The 18,635-nt window shown below is 39.9% G+C and overlaps 1 protein-coding gene across 1 annotated transcript in view; it reads right to left on the bottom strand.

Annotated features, from left to right (window-relative positions):
* Positions 1-18,635, bottom strand: part of LOC128657912 (gastrula zinc finger protein XlCGF26.1-like) — a 46,644-nt gene that overhangs the window by 13,183 nt on the left and 14,826 nt on the right. Inside the window, exon 7 of the mRNA XM_053712339.1 lies at positions 9,981-10,088. Coding sequence (XP_053568314.1) covers positions 9,981-10,088 — 108 coding nt within the window. The remainder of the gene's footprint in view (positions 1-9,980; positions 10,089-18,635) is intronic.

Genomic DNA, 18,635 nt, shown 5'->3' with positions numbered 1-18,635 from the left:
CTGTATTTATATTGTCACATATTTCCTGCTCTGCTGCTTCTGGCATATTACTTAGCCACTGATCTTCTGTTTGTTCTGTGTTACATGAAATCTTAGCATCTTTTTCACCTAAAAAAATAATAATCAATCAATAAATCGATATTTACATGGGCTCTATTTAAAAATTAGTTTAGTGTGATATATTGTGTAATTTAAGTTAAAAACACCTGAGTCTACATCAGTAGCAGTCACATCTGGATGAAACAAACCCATATAATAACATTAGCACAACAGTAAATACAACCTGTGTCATACAGTAAAGGGAGATAGCTGGGAATCAGTTACTTTACTTGCTACAAATACAGCCTCATTGTAACCAATCAGAATTCCCATATGAGACGTATTACAGGGTTTTGTGAGGTTTTTGAAAACCAAATCCATGCACCCCTCAGACACATCACACACATACACTCAACTGTGCCCTGCATAAGTCAGACATGTCACATGTACACTCACCTCTGCCCTGCATCCCCCCTACATGTCACATACATATGAGAGAAGAAGGTAAAAAACCTACAAAAGTTGTGTAACAAAAAAGCACTCTACATCTCTTATCAAAGCCTAATTCCAAAATTAATTGGTCCGATTATGTATAACTGGAAAATGCTTGTCAATTCCCACTAAGGGGAAAACAAATTGGGGGGAGGGGATGTAAGGTTAAAATACAAACTTTATTAGTTACAAGTTAAAATAGGGAAACACCGTTAAAATTAATAGTCAAACCAACCCATAATATGGTGAGTGGTCCACGACAGGTAAATCACTGGCTAAGTAATTTATTTATTCATTGTGATGCAAGGGGCAGAATTTTATATGTTGTCTGTCATAAACTGAGAACAATAGTGGGGGATTATGATCTTTAAATTAATTACTTGACATTTAGTGGTTGTGTTCCCTGGGTTAACAGAATAAACCCTCTTACAAGATCAAAGTCATAAATAAATTATGATGTCCCCCCTAAGTGTATACATTGTGACTCAGTCCCATATGTGATAATGGTGTCCGATTAATTCATATATGAAAGCTACCATATATATCACTAAATATAAAATTTGTCTTGTGATGATTACTCACATAAGGTAGTTAGCAATTGTACAAATATTGTAAGATTAAAGGGAAAATAGAATAGTTGTATAAATATTCTGGGATATAAGGTAAATTCTAGTGGAATCACTGTAGTAATTAAAAATTATTTCTGAGATGAAATGTGTTTGCATTTGTTAACATATACGTTACACTTTTTTTATATATGTATATCTCTTTAAGTGCTGTATATTAATTATGCGGAGACTATAATAGTCTGTCTCTAAAACATACAGCAGTTAAGTGGTATTACCACTAATTATCCAGTTATATTGTTCTTATAATCTGAGGTGTCAATTATTAAGCGACTTATATTTAAATATACATTGTGGTAATCTTTATTGGGTCAGTGAAATTATCCAACTAGATATGTGATTTTGTTTGTGAAATTCGATGGTTATTACAAACCCCCAAAAACCACAACGTAGATATTACTGAGTCACGATTATGAACAGTGAAGCTGATGTGTAACGATAACGCTACAAAATACAGCCTCATTGTAACCAATCAGAATTCCCATATGAGACGTATTACAGGGTTTTGTGAGGTTTTTGAAAACAAAATCCATGCACCCCTCAAACACATCACACACATACACTCAACTGTGCCCTGCATAAGTCAGACATGTCAAATGTACACTCACCTGTGCCCTGCATCCCCCCTACATGTCACATACATACCCTTACCTGTGCCCTGCATCCCTCAGACACATCACATACGCACACTCACATGTGCCCTGCATCCCCCATACATGTCACACACATGTACACTCACCTGTGCCATGCATCCCTCAGACACATCACATACAGACACATCACATACGTACACTCACATGTGCCCTGCATCCCCCATACATGTCACACACATGTAAACTCACCTGTACCCTGTATCCCTCAGACACATCACACATGTACACTCACCTGTGCCATGCATCCCTCAGACACATCACACATGTACACTCACCTGTGTCATGCATCCCTCAGACACATCACACATGTAAACTCACCTGTGCCATGCATCCCTCAGACACATCACACATGTACACTCACCTGTGCCATGTATCCCTCAGACACATCACATACGTACACTCACCTGTGCCCTGTATCCCCCATACATGCCACACACATGTACACTCACCTATGGCCTGCATCCCTCAGACATGTCACACGTACACTCTCCTGTTTCCTACAGAAATGTCACAAACGTAGAATCATCTGTGCCATGCGTCCCTCAGACATGTCCCAGATGTACACTCACCTGTGCCCTGCGTCCATCAGACACATCACACACGAACACTCACCTGTGACCTGCATCCTTCAGGCATGCCACACACGTACACTCACCTGTGCCACACATCCACCAGACATGTCACACGTACACTCTCCTGTTTCCCACAGGAAAACACGTAAAAGCATCTGTGCCCTGATTCCCACAGACATGTCACAAGCGTACACTCACCTGTGCTCTGCGTTCATCAGACACATCACACACATACACTCACCTGTGCACTGCATCCCTCAGACACATCACACACGTACACTCACCTGTGCCCTGCATCCTTCAGACACATCACACACGTACACTCACCTGTGCCCTGCATCCTTCAGACACATCACACACGTACACTCACCTGTGCCCTGCATCCTTCAGACACATCACACATGTACACTCACCTGTGCCCTGTATCCTTCAGACACATCACACATGTACACTCACCTGTGCCCTGTATCCTTCAGACACGTCACACACGTACACTCACCTGTGCCCTGCATCCCCCATACATGTCATACAAATATACTCACCTGTTCCCTGCATCCCTCAGACACATCACACACGTACACTCACCTGTGCCCTGTATCCCTCAGACACATCACACACGTACACTCACCTGTGCCCTGTATCCCTCAGACACATCACACACGTACACTCACCTGTGCCCTGTATCCCTCAGACACATCACACATGTACACTCACCTGTGCCCTGTATCCCTCAGACACATCACACACATACACTCACCTGTTTCATTCCTAACTTTATCTGAAGAAATCAACATAAAGAATCAGAAGGAAAGACATTCATATAACAATCTAAATAAAAAAGAGAAAGTTGCACTTAACACTCTAAAAAATAATCCCAATTTGGTAGTTGTCAATTCAGACAAGGGTGGTTCAATAGTGATACTCAATAAAGATCAATATTTAACTGAGGTTTATAGACAACTAAATGATATACATACATACATATAAGAAATTAACGTTTAATCCTACAATTAAATACCAGAGAGAGTTAAAACATCTACTAGACATAGGATTAGAAGAGTCTATATTGACCGTCAAAACAGGAGAATTCATTTATGTTGATACACCCAGAGTCCCGGTATTTAAGATCTTACCAAAAATACACAAATCCTTGGAAAATCCCCCAGGGAGGCCAATTATCTCTGCTATTGGCTCCCTGGGAGAGAGATTGGGACAATGGGTTGATGCACAACTTCAGCCAGTTGTACAATCGTTACCAGGTTTCCTCAGAGACACTAAATATTTGTTGAGACTATTACAAAATTTCACATGGAGAGATGGTTACAAATTTGTAACCATCGATGCTATATCCCTATACTCATGTATTCCTCATGAGTTGGGGATTAGTGCAGTCAAGAAAATGTTAGAAAAGTATTCAGAATATGACATCAATCTAATTAATTTCATTCTACAAGCCATTTCCTTCTTATTGGAACATAACTTTTTTATCTTTAATGGAGAATTCTGCCCCATCGTATGCGAATCTTTACCTTGCAAACTTTGAAACTGAGACAATATTTAATGAACAGAATGAGTTTAGAGATAACATTAAAATGTACACTAGATACATTGATGATATCTTGATAGTGTGGGATGGCTCCAACCAAGCTTTAGAAAAATTTCTTGATTATCTGAACAATAATGTGGGGAACCTAAGATTTACATCTGAGGCCTCAGAAAACAATATACCATACTTAGATCTAATTTGTCATTCTGAAGATAAAGTAACCACGGAGGTTTACAGAAAAGATATAACAGGCAACACTATACTGAGAGCAGACTCATTACATCCATCACATTAAAAAAAGGGCATACTCAAAGGTCAATATATAAGGCTTAGACGCAATTGTACTTATCTTGAAAATTATTGGAAACATGCTAATGATTTAACATCACGACTTATAGATAGGGGTTATAAGCCTTATGACCTAAAGAAAATATCTGAACAGGTCTCCCATTACAATAAGGACAATCTGTTGAAAGATAATATCAAAAAAAGTTCAGATAATAGTGGTATAAACTTTGTTCCAAAATTCAGTAAACAGTACAATGATATTTCCAACATTATAAGAAAAAGGTTGCCGATATTAGAAAATGACAAAGATTTACAATCTATTTCTGCCATGTGTAATTTTGTCTCTAGGAAGTCTGAAACTTTTGGTGAGAAAGTAATGAAGAATTTCAGTTCCAAAAAAAAATCAAAATGAGACGAACACAAATAAAAATTGGCTATCCAGAAAAGCTGGTTTCTATAGATGTGGTGGCAGGCCTTGTAAATGCTGTGAATTTGCTAAAACAAGTGACAGTTTTATTTCAACAAACACAGGTAAATCATTTAAAATCAGGGATTGTGGGGGGCGGAGCTGACTAGCAAGGAGAATGGACGTGTTTTTATGGAGCTCCTATGTTATAATGAACTAACGATGGGCAAATATATAACTTTCTAATGACTTCAACTTCTCAACACCTTAGTAGTTTAGGGTGATACGATCTACTAACTTTTTGCTAAAAATAACCCCTTAATCTGCGGGCTATGAATCTACCCCAATAGTGACACAGCTTGGGGCCTGCTGTCTTTGGCGCGGCAGCTCGGATATAACTCTTGAAGAGTCTCTATCTTCCTCCCTGCAGAATGAATCTCGAGGCTGCACTACACAAGATTGAAGATCGCTTTTGCGGCGCCCTGGAGGCTTATTACTCCGAAATGAACCTCTTACTCCAGCAGCTATGCGAACAGCTTTCTAATCCACATGCTGCGCAAGATGGCGGTGACAAACCGAGAACAGCTAGCACTGATGCCACGCTAGATATACATGTCCCTGAAATCTCCATCTCCCAGAAGGTAGCTGCTATATCTATTGAAGCTAACAGACAGCAGTGCAACCAGAGCTACAAAGCCCTGAAGGACGGCTTGAGAGCAATGAGAACTAGACCTGCTGCTCCGGTGTTCAGATCAACAAAAGGCATGAAGCTAAACACCTACCTGTCAGACTCCATGACAGCGGCATCACGCACGCTGATTACCGGAGTTACCTTAGATGTTCCTATTCCCGGATGGGCAGATTCTCACGATACCCCAACCTCATCTAACGGAGGCACCATGGGGAGCATATCATTAAAGGCATGTGATCCCTTCTTTCCAAGACTGTTTTCAGGGGCCAGCAAGGCAACAGCTACGGGTATTGGCTAGAGCAAGGTGATTATGGCGGCAGTCCTGAACCGTTCTGTGGGGCACTTGAGATGGAGACTTTTTCTTTTCTTTTTGTATTACACTTTGCCGTTTGGCGCTACACCCATCAAGCGCAGTATTTGCAGGTACCCACTAACTGATCTTTATCTCAGCCTATGCTCCTGTCACTGGAAGATATTTATGATGGCGGCGACGCCGGATACATCACCCTTCCCAGTCAGTTTTTTGAACTATGTGTCATGAGAAGTATCACATGAACTACTTAATTGTGGGACATATATTGATTCATTCATATTTTGAGGGTTTGTGTTTATCTGTTATGTACTGTCCTACATGGTCTGCTGTTAAAATGCTCTTTAGTTATACCTCTGATCTCGTGAACCACACCATCTTCTAGTTTTGGTACAGTTTGAACACTTGCTACCGCACACTTAGCCTTAATCTAGAACTAGAGAACTTTGTGATCGTGGAGTTATCAGCATAAGAGCCTCTAGCCCATAGGTGCACATAGTCTCCACTTTCTTAACCCCTTACTTAAACCTACTGTATTCATTCCAGCAGCTACTTAAGGCTTCTACCATGTTGAATCTCCCGTGTCTCATACTTAAATAAGGTATGGACCTGAGTCTACAATTTAGATATAGTTGCATGCTGTATTATATATCAGGAACAGTGTTTAGGTAGACGTTTTGTTTATGACCATAGTTCTATTTTTAAGCCCCAGGATTGTCTTTATCCCTGCTCATTCTTGCTGCAGCTACACTAGGTGACTATTGTGCTATTAGTCCATCTATGAGCTTAACCACTTTGTCCTCACTAACTTACCCCTCTAGTGTCATTTAGATATCATCTAGAGAGTCGCTTGCACTTGAAGAGATTAAGATTATCTTTACTAGGATCTGCTTTCTAGAGGGCATACATAATCTCATGTAACATAACAACGGTCTTCCATGATAGTCTGCAATGTGGGAGATTATCCACAATGTTTTAGTTGAGGCATACTTATTCATTATCATGACTAACATATGAAGAAGTGGACACTGTATCATGAGCCTCCTTGAACCCACTGTATATGCTTAGACTAGCTTCTCTAAAACATCTAATGGAAAGATATACTCGAGGCCCCCCTCCATGCCATATATGTAGCTGGTATATTTAGCTGTTATAACAGCATGTTGCTGCTAAACATGTGGTTTCAGAGCTTTCTATCATATCTATATGGCATTTACCTTGCCTTCATTTGCGAATATGGCCACATTTATTACTATATTTACTCAGAGCAAAATAATATCTCTTTCAATTACTAAGTGGATGACTGTATATTTGCTGTTTCTGTTAAGAGTTGTTCTTTGTCATCCTATCACTTGGATACTATACTATTATTTCGCTATACACATAATAACTGTTATTATACATCATTTTCTATATAACATTACCAATCCCATATCCCTCTTAGTTCCTAGTATCTGCATACTCACAGATAATTTGACCCATGTGCATACCTAAGACCCCCACTACTGTGGTCTAATGCTAGTTGAAATAAAATTCTAAGAAGATTACCATCCGACGAAAAACCCCTCCACATTCTTCCCACATTCCCTTATTCCCACATATATCACTGGCCCTATACCTATCTGTCTATACATCTACACTAGGTTACCCACAGTGTTCATTAATATATCTTATTTTTACTTTCTTCTGATAAATAACCTCTCTAAGGAAGCACCCTAAAAGCTTAATAATTCGGTACATTTAGAACCCCAGCACCCATTCCAGACTTGCAGCTTTTTAACCTCCGCCCCCCACATGTTTTCCCCCCTTTAGAGCGGCTTTGGCCCGCTGAGCTTCCCTCCCCCTGATAAAAACCAACATACCAACTCCTATATTACTCTAACTCATTAGAATACATATTTAGCTATTTCACCATAGTAATATAGAGACCATTCACTATGCCTTCTTATTCAAAGGTCACAAAAGAGGTTTCATACTCATACGTCCTAGCCATTCCTCTCCCTCACATGTTGATTCATTATGTCACTCCTATCCTTAACAATACACATTTATAGCTACATACTTGTACACATACTCCTCTACCCATTTCTAGATGTAATATCTCTCTTATTTCGATCTTGTTACCATTTTAGGCTATAACCCTTATACGCTCACATACATAGAAGTGATGACACTTATCACGACAATAATCACTGAAATATTGCCTTCCTCGGCTCTAGATCAAATCTATTTCCTACAAGGGAGTTGTTAAGATGTTCTCTTTATGTTTGACTTTATATAGACATATTTACTATTTCGCTGTAATTGTTTATTACCTCAATAAAAAAATATTTTCAAAAAAAAAATAAAAAAATAAAAAAAATCAGGGATTGTATAGATTGTAACTCTACATATGTTGTTTACCTTATCACTTGTCTATATTGTAATTTTCAATATGTAGGACTCACTTTGAGATTACTAAAGGACAGGATAAGGGAGCATTTACTATCAATAGAGGCAGAAATACCTAAGACACCAGTGGCTAAACACTTTGCACTCCATGATAGTAATTTAGGCTATTTTAGTTTCCAAGGAATAGAACATGTTTCCTTGGGAATACGTGGAGGAGACAGATATCAAGCTTTAAGTAGAAAGGAAGTGTTCTGGATCTATACATTAAGAACTGGATCCCCCAATGGTATGAACAAGATTAGCGATGTCAAATTGTTTATAGATAGGAATTAGATATAATTATTCCAGTCCATGTTAGATCTTATATTATTTATATATAAATTAAATCTGACATATCTATGCTTTTTCTTCTAGATTTTGCATTTTGGGTTTTGCTAAGTGTCTATGTGACACGTGTGATTATACAACAACCGATATCCCATATAGTATAATGTTCTCTGTTGAAATGTGATATGATGTTGGGGAATAAATATGCAGAGATTGGACAGTTATCAATTATTATATGGCATTTGACTTTTATACTGTATTCATATGTAATATGTGCAACCTCTGTGTGTTTCTTTTCCCATCATCATTTAAAATCACATTGTATGAAAAAATTGTTTTGCATTATTTCTATTCTCTTTCTTAATGTTTTACATTTTAAATGAGCTTTCTTAATAGTTGTTATAGGATTGTGTATATTTGTGTATGAAGTATAGTGATTATTGTAATGGAGGTACTGAATGTGTTAAACCGGAAAAAGTGTTGAACAAGTTGCAATTGGCTGAAATACCTCTTACCTTGACTATTTAACAGCTGTGAGTAACGCTTGTTTATTAGCTCTGATGAACTGCCTCTGAGGCAGGAAACGCCTCAGCTGTGTCCTGTGCTGTGCTGTGCCTTTATGCTGGTCTTAAACAGATGCAATAAAGGATCGTTTTTATACTATATACCTTCTCTCCTTGCTCATTTTCGGTGAGATCGCTACATCAGACACATCACATATGTACACTCACCTGTGCCCTGTATCTCTCAGACACATCACACACGTACACTCACCTGTGCCCTGTATCCCTCAGACACATCACACACGTACACTCACCTGTGCCCTGTATCCCTCAGACACATCACACATGTACACTCACCTGTGCCCTGTATCCCTCAGGCACATCACACATGTACACTCACCTGTGCCCAGTATCCCTCAGACACATCACACACGTACACTCACCTGTGCCCTGTATCCCTCAGACACATCACATATGTACACTCACCTGTACCCTGTATCCCTCAGACACATCACATATGTACACTCACCTGTACCCTGTATCCCTCAGACACATCACATATGTACACTCACCTGTACCCTGTATCCCTCAGACACATCACATATGTACACTCACCTGTACCCTGTATCCCTCAGACACATCACATATGTACACTCACCTGTACCCTGTATCCCTCAGACACATCACATATGTACACTCACCTGTGCCCTACTGCCCTGCATCCCTCAGACACATCACATATGTACACTCACCTGTGCCCTACTGCCCTGTATCCCTCAGACACATCACATATGTACACTCACCTGTACCCTGTATCCCTCAGACACATCACATATGTACACTCACCTGTGCCCTACTGCCCTGTATCCCTCAGACACATCACATATGTACACTCACCTGTGCCCTACTGCCCTGTATCCCTCAGACACATCACACACGTACACTCACCTGTGCCCTACTGCCCTGTATCCCTCAGACACATCACATATGTACACTCACCTGTGCCCTACTGCCCTGTATCCCTCAGACACATCACATATGTACACTCACCCGTGTCCTGCATCCCCCATATGTCATACAAATACATTCACCTGTGCCCTGCTTCCCACAGATTCACGTCACACTAGTACACTCACCTGTACTTATATTGTCACATATTTCCTGCTCTGCAGCTTCTGGCATATTACTTAGCCACTGATCTTCTGTTTGTTCCGTGTTACATACAATTTTAGCATTGTTTACATCTGAAAAAAATATCAGTAATAGAAATAAATAAATAAATAAATAAATCATTCTTTGCATGGTATCTTTATAAAAGTTAGTTTAAATTTTTTTTTTAAAAAACAGTGGAATTTAAGTTAAATAAACCTGAGCCTACATCAGTAGCAGTCACATCTGGAAGAAACATCCCATGAAATGACATCAGCACAACAGTAAATACAACCTGTGTCATACAGTAAAGGGAGTTAGCTGGGAATCAGTTACTTTACTTGCTACAAATGCAGCCTCACTGTAACCAATCAGAATTCCCATATGAGACGTATTACAGGGTATTGTGAGGTTTTTAAAATAAAATCCATTTCCCACTGGTTATTAAAACCCCACTATAGCCCATTTAATTATCTTAACTTGTATTGCCTGTGTGAGAGAGAGTACCACAGTGATATGATAGAGACATCAGATATATAAAGGGATTTATATAGTTCAAGACAAAGGCATTTTCTCTTAGAGTAAAAATAATAGGAATAATGCAAGTTATCAAGTTTAACCTTTTCACCACTGAGCCATTTCATACCCTGTTAACCAACGCGCCACTCGTAATCTGGCCCTAAATGGATCTAAAATAAATGTTTCACCCACGGGCTGCATCCCTGCATTTGCACGTGCGTCTTCACAGCTCATTAGAATATGCAATTCAACTGCGTACACTATTGCACATTTTCATAGTCATCGCTGCTGCCCCTTCTCAACTGGGTATTTATCACTAATAATAATTAGTTGGTTCTGTCTTTAATGTTGTGTCTTGCTGGCAGAGTTCAATGTCCCTTTAAAATTATCCACGTAAAAATAAATATTACAAAGCGGTTTCTCTGCTGGTCTTTCACATGTACAGGGAGTGCAGAATTATTAGGCAAGTTATATTTTTGAGGATTAATTTTATTATTGAACAACAACCATGTTCTCAATGAACCCAATAAACTCATTAATATCAAAGCTGAATATTTTTGGAAGTAGTTTTTAGTTTGTTTTTAGTTTTAGCTATTTTAGGGGGATATCTGTGTGTGCAGGTGACTATTACTGTGCATAATTATTAGTCAACTTAACAAAAAACAAATATATACCCATTTCAATTATTTATTTTTACCAGTGAAACCAATATAACATCTCAACATTCACAAATATACATTTCTGACATTCAAAAACAAAACAAAAACAAATCAGTGACCAATATAGCCACCTTTCTTTGCAAGGACACTCAAAAGCCTGCCATCCATGGATTCTGTCAGTGTTTTGATCAGTTCACCATCAACATTGCGTGCAGCAGCAACCACAGCCTCCCAGACACTGTTCAGAGAGGTGTACTGTTTTCCCTCCTTGTAAATCTCACATTTGATGATGGACCACAGGTTCTCAATGGGGTTCAGATCAGGTGAACAAGGAGGCCATGTCATTAGATTTTCTACTTTTATACCCTTTCTTGCCAGCCACGCTGTGGAGTACTTGGATGCGTGTGATGGAGCATTGTCCTGCATGAAAATCATGTTTTTCTTGAAGGATGCAGACTTCTTCCTGTACCACTGCTTGAAGAAGGTGTCTTCCAGAAACTGGCAGTAGGACTGGGAGTTGAGCTTGACTCCATCCTCAACCCGAAAAGGCCCCACAAGCTCATCTTTGATGATACCAGCCCAAACCAGTACTCCACCTCCACCTTGCTGGCGTCTGAGTCGGACTGGAGCTCTCTGCCATTTACCAATCCAGCCACGGGCCCATCCATCTGGCCCATCAAGACTCACTCTCATTTCATCAGTCCATAAAACCTTAGAAAAATCAGTCTTGAGATATTTCTTGGCCCAGTCTTGACGTTTCAGCTTGTGTGTCTTGTTCAGTGGTGGTCGTCTTTCAGCCTTTCTTACCTTGGCCATGTCTCTGAGTATTGCACACCTTGTGCTTTTGGGCACTCCAGTGATGTTGCAGCTCTGAAATATGGCCAAACTGGTGGCAAGTGGCATCTTGGCAGCTGCACGCTTGACTTTTCTCAGTTCATGGGCAGTTATTTTTCGCCTTGGTTTTTCCACACGCTTCTTGCGACCCTGTTGACTATTTTGAATGAAACGCTTGATTGTTCGATGATCACGCTTCAGAAGCTTTGCAATTTTAAGAGTGCTGCATCCCTCTGCAAGATATCTCACTATTTTTGACTTTTCTGAGCCTGTCAAGTCCTTCTTTTGACCCATTTTGCCAAAGGAAAGGAAGTTGCCTAATAATTATGCACACCTGATATAGGGTGTTGATGTCATTAGACCACACCCCTTCTCATTACAGAGATGCACATCACCTAATATGCTTAATTGGTAGTAGGCTTTCGAGCCTATACAGCTTGGAGTAAGACAACATGCATAAAGAGGATGATGTGGTCAAAATACTCATTTGCCTAATAATTCTGCACTCCCTGTATTATAGAAGGTTTAAGTACAATGCCCCTTTAACTCACAATATACAGACGACATACAGATGAGCAGATCATATAATGCTGTGAGATTTATTTTATGCTCCTACAAAGTGCTACTGATGTATCTGCAGCTGATCAGATGACAACAGTAATGATTATACTCAGATATAAATGACAGCAGCTGTATAGGGCTTGGGTGTCATGTGATCAGGATAACTAAACACTAGGCAGTGAGTATCAGGCTATATTGTACTGTGACACTCAGTGTGTGATTGTGGTGACACCCTGACTGGTGATATAATGTACAGCACTTACAGACAATAAGCTATAAAACCAGGCAATACCCCATAAACAGAAGACACGTCACACACGTGCACTTACCTTCATTGTCACTGTCACACACGTGCACTTGCCTTCACTGTCACACACGTGCACTTACCTTCACTGTCACACACGTGCACTTACCTTCAGTGTCACACACGTGCACTTACCTTCAGTGTCACACACGTGCACTTACCTTCAGTGTCACACACGTGCACTTACCTTCAGTGTCACACACGTGCACTTACCTTCACTGTCACACACGTGCACTTACCTTCACTGTCACACATTTCCTGCATTGGAGCTTCCAGCTGACACATTACACTCAGATACTCTGCTTTGACATCTACATCAGTATTAATGTCATATGAGGAAGAACTTCTTTACAGAAAGAGTGATTGATTTATGGAATAAACTTCCTCAAGAGGTAGTAATGACAAACACTGTGGGGGACTTTAAAAATGCCTGGGACAAGCATAAGGCTATCCTACGAACTAGATAGGTTTATACTGTTAGGTAATATCGGGCAGACTTGCTGGGCCTATGGCTCTTATCTTCCGTCAATATCTATGTTTCTATGTCAGAACATTTATTGCAGACAACATTTAATGGTTTAGGATTTTATCTCACCCCAAAGGCAGCTAATATTTAACACAGTAATGGGTACTTAATTGCCATACACTTAAAGGAAAAGTCTACTTGAAAATTGTTATTGTTTAAAAATAGACAGTGCCTTTATTAGCCATTCAACAATTTTGCATAACTAACACGGTTATATTAGTATACTTTTTACCTCTGTGATCACCTTGTAGATGGCCCCCTTATCTCAGTTTCTTTCACAATCATGCATTTCAGCTAATTAGTGCTGCTCCTGCATAGTTATTATCATTCTACACGGGAGTGAGCACAATGTTATCCATATGAACTAGCACTGTATAGCTATAAAAAGCTAATAAAAGGCACGGATATAAGATGACTTGCAGGGGCTTAGAAACAGGTAAACTGAGGCTATAAAGTATAGATCTTAGATACACTTGTTATCACTAATGTATACAAAATTGTCTCATTTGAAGATGATGTAATGGAGAAAATATGCTTATTATTACAGCCAGTGTTATTATCCATGTATAATTGTATTCACTGAAAACTTCAATACAAATATTTCAGTATAAAGTATATTAATATAACAATGTTAGTTATGCAAAGCTGGGGAATGGGTAGTAAATATAACAAAAACAAAATGTTTTATATTCTCACTGTGACAGTGAGAAATGTGATAATAAGGATAAGGTAACTATAAAAGTACTATATCCGGTGCCACCCTCTGTAAATATGAAGACCCAAAAAATAACCAAGAGAAAGAAGGGGACTAAAGCACTCACTATCAGTATTATGCTTGAGTAAGCTGATAAAATATAACTTTTAATATATGCTATTAAAATCTATTAGTAACCAGTATGTAACTGTCCTTAAAAGGACAATTCCACTACATAAAACAGCGGCGCTATTTACTCTCATGTTTCCTGGCCGATAACTGGATATGTCGCCTTCAGGTGACGGTGGTGAAGAGCACACCGAGAGCTATAGCAAATAGACTTGTTTCAAACAGTATCAAGGTCCTTTTTCAATATTAGTTAGACAAACCGAGTGTCCAAATCCAGTGTTTTATATAGGGAAAGAACCACCATTAACGGCCGCCAATTGTGGCTTAGCATACACGCCCCCTCATAACGTCAGACTTGCATCTGCCATTGGTCATGCTAAGGGGGCGTGTGCCTATCAGGTCGATATTCCTTCAATGCAGGCATGAAGAATTCACTGATATTGTGTCTAACGCTGCGTTTATTTATGCCGACTGCAGTGCTAAAATAAAACAAAGCTATTTATATGTGAAATCCAGAGATAATTATAGATGGGCAAAATGTATATCTGGGGAGTATAGCCCTAAGATATTCCATCTTATGTGCAGGTCTAGCTGTAAAGCTTGCAATAACAGCTACATTTTAGCAACAATATGTATAGATTGAAACAACATAGCTCTAATTTATTTTCCTTATTATACCTCAATGCGGATTTGTCATATTTATAAATAAAGGTTTATATTCACAAAATGTTTATAATGGCCTGATGATTCAAATCAACACAGTCTTCCATAATTTTACAATTCCAAAGGCATATTTAGCCTGCCTATAAGACTAATAATGAGGTACTAATTCATATTGTATTTTGTACGCTAGTGACCTAGATGGGTATCATTTATAAAAACACTAGATTGAGATATAATCCCCAATTATTTAGTATTCATAAATATACCCAATAATTATTATTCCTATTCATGCCATACGGTATCATTGAATATAGTGGGAATATCCATTTAGTCTCCTTTTGTAACAGAATTGGTTCTATGTTTCCTGCTCTTTCTAGACCCCAACATTTAAAACTTTTTGTATTAGAGTTATGACATGTTAGAAAATGTCTAGCAAAGTAGTAAAGGCATTATATAGCTTTTAAACAAAAAAAAAAATAAAGTAGATTGTCCCTTTAATATTTAGGACATATTGAGGTTGATCAATTACATCAAAAATGTAATTTTATTAGATTTGTAAATTCAGATGTTACGTTAAATATTTAAAATATATTGCAAATTTGAAGGTATGAGTATGAGGCATAAACACCCAAAACATATTTCATAACATAAAAAGAACATTCCAGCCAAAATTAGAATCCACATGGATGCATTTTGAATAGAAGCATTTTTGTAATATAGATGTATTAGCGAAAATGCTTCAAATAGAAGCTATAGCTGTTTCAAACATGTATTTAAGTATGCACCGTGCACCAGCATTTTAAACACAGCCTAAGGTGCTTTTACCATCTGGTAATTACTCAATTTGTTAATTGCTGACATGATACAAGTCCCGCAGGTGCTCTGAGCAGCTGTAGAATTTAAAATGCTGGTGCACAAAGAAAATCCAGCTATGTTTCACATGCACAAAAAATAATAACACTAAAACAGTGAAAACTTTTACTATAAGTATTTTTGCTTATTCTTGTATAGCGCAAAAATGTTTCAATTCAGAGATTTAATTCATCTATGCGCATTTAAATTTTGACCGGAATGTCCCTTTAAATTTATATATAATAGTCTATAGATTAAATATTGTTCCACTACTGTCATAGTATTAAAAGGATATTTACTGTATATTACAAAGTACCAGATGCCAATTTATTCCTATATTTAATCTTTATTAATGGCCCAAATGTCTGAGTTCACAATAAAATAAAAGTTTCAAGAATACCATTTAATGAACTAGAAGAGGGATAGAGAGGGCACATGTGTGTATCATTTACATGACGCAGAGTGTGAAGAAGAAAAAGGGAAGATAGGGCATGCGTGTGTACCATTCACATGAAGCAGAGGGTGAGAGAGGGCATGCGTGTGTACCATTCACATGACGCAGAGGGTGAGAGAGGGCATGTGTGTGTACCATTCACATGACGCAGAGAGTGAGAGAGAAGGGACAAGAGGGCATGTGTTTGTGTGTGTATCATTTACATGAAGCAGAGGGTGAGAGAGAAGGGAAGAGAGGGCATGTGTGTGTATCATTTACATGAATCAGAGGGTGAGAGAGAAGGGAAGAGAGGGCATGTGTGTGTATTATTTACATGAAGCAGTGGGTAAGAGAGAAGGGAAGAGAGGGCATGTGTGTGTATCATTTACATGAATCAGAGGGTGAGAGAGAAGGGAAGAGAGGGCATGTGTGTGTATCATTTACATGAAGCAGTGGGTAAGAGAGAAGGGAAGAGAGGGCATCACGTGTGTGTATCATTTACATGAATCAGAGGGTGAGAGAGAAGGGAAGAGAGGGCATCACGTGTGTGTATCATTTACATGAATCAGAGGATGAGAATAAAGAGAATAGAGGGCATGTGTGTGTATCATTTACATGAAGCAGAGGGTGAGAGAGAAGGGAAGAGAGGGCATGTGTGTGTATCATTTACATGAAGCAGAGGGTGAGAGAGAAGGGAAGAGAGGGCATGTGTGTGTATCATTTACATGAAGCAGAGGGTGAGAGAGAAGGGAAGAGAGGGCATGTGTGTGTACTATTTACATGAAGCAGAGGGTGAGAGAGAAGGGAAGAGAGGGCATGTGTGTGTGTATCATTTACATGAAGCAGAGGGTGAGAGAGAAGGGAAGAGAGGGCATGTGTGTGTGTATCATTTACATGAAGCAGAGGGTGAGAGAGAAGGGAAGAGAGGGCATGTGTGTGTGTATCATTTACATGAAGCAGAGGGTGAGAGAGAAGGGAAGAGAGGGCATGTGTGTGTATCATTTACATGAAGCAGAGGGTGAGAGAGAAGGGAAGAGAGGGCAGGCGTGTGTACTATTCACATGAAGCAGAGGGTGAGAGAGGGCATGCGTGTGTACCATTCACATGACACAGAGGGTGAGAGAGGGCATGTGTGTGTACCACTCACATGAAGCAGAGGGTGAGAGAGGGCATGAGTGTGTACCACTCACATGAAGCAGAGGGTGAGAGAGGGCAGGCGTGTGTACCACTCACATGAAGCAGAGGGTGACAGAGGGCAGGCGTGTGTACCACTCACATGAAGCAGAGGGTGAGAGAGGGCATGCGTGTGTACCATTCACATGACGCAGAGGGTGAGAGAGGGCATGCGTGTGTACCACTCACATGAAGCAGAGGGTGAGAGAGGGCATGCGTGTGTACCATTCACATGAAGCAGAGGGTGAGAGAGGGCATGTGTGTGTGCCATTTACATGAATCAGAGGGTGAGAGAGAAGGGAAGAGAGGGCATGTGTGTGTATCATTTTACATGAAGCAGAGGGTGAGAGAGAAGGAAGAGAGGGCATGTGTGTGTATCATTTACATGAATCAGAGAGTGAGAGAGAAGGGAAGAGAGGGCATGTGTGTGTATCATTTACATGAATCAGAGGGTGAGAGAGAAGAGAAGAGAGGGCATCACGTGTGTATCATTTACATGAATCAGAGGATGAGAATAAAGAGAATAGAGGGCATGTGTGTGTATCATTTACATGAAGCAGAGGGTGAGAGAGAAGGGAAGAGAGGGCATGTGTGTGTATCATTTACATGAAGCAGAGGGTGAGAGAGAAGGGAAGAGAGGGCATGTGTATGTACCACTCACATGAAGCAGAGGGTAAAAGAGGGCAGGCGTGTGTACTATTCACATGAAGCAGAGGGTGAGAAAGGGCATGCGTGTGTACCATTCACATGACACAGAGGGTGAGAGAGGGCATGTGTGTGTACCACTCACATGAAGCAGAGGGTGAGAGAGGGCATGTGTGTGTACCACTCACATGAAGCAGAGGGTGAGAGAGGGCAGGCGTGTGTACCACTCACATGAAGCAGAGGGTGAGAGAGGGCATGCGTGTGTACCATTCACATGACGCAGAGGGTGAGAGAGGGCATGCGTGTGTACCATTCACATGAAGCAGAGGGTGAGAGAGGGCATGCGTGTGTACCACTCACATGAAGCAGAGGGTGAGAGAGGGCATGCGTGTGTACCACTCACATGAAGCAGAGGGTGAGAGAGGGCATGCGTGTGTACCACTCACATGAAGCAGAGGGTGAGAGAGGGCATGCGTGTGTACCATTCACATGAAGCAGAGGGTGAGAGAGGGCATGTGTGTGTGCCATTTACATGAATCAGAGGGTGAGAGAGAAGGGAAGAGAGGGCATGTGTGTGTGTGTGTATCATTTACATAAATCAGAGAGTGAGAGAGAAGGGACAAGAGGGCATGTGTGTGTGTATCATTTAC

The sequence above is a fragment of the Bombina bombina genome, chromosome 4 (genome assembly GCF_027579735.1).
Source record: "Bombina bombina isolate aBomBom1 chromosome 4, aBomBom1.pri, whole genome shotgun sequence".
Classification (NCBI taxonomy): domain Eukaryota; kingdom Metazoa; phylum Chordata; class Amphibia; order Anura; family Bombinatoridae; genus Bombina; species Bombina bombina.
Note: the sequence above shows the minus strand (reverse complement) of the source record. Positions and strands in the feature narration are given on the sequence as shown.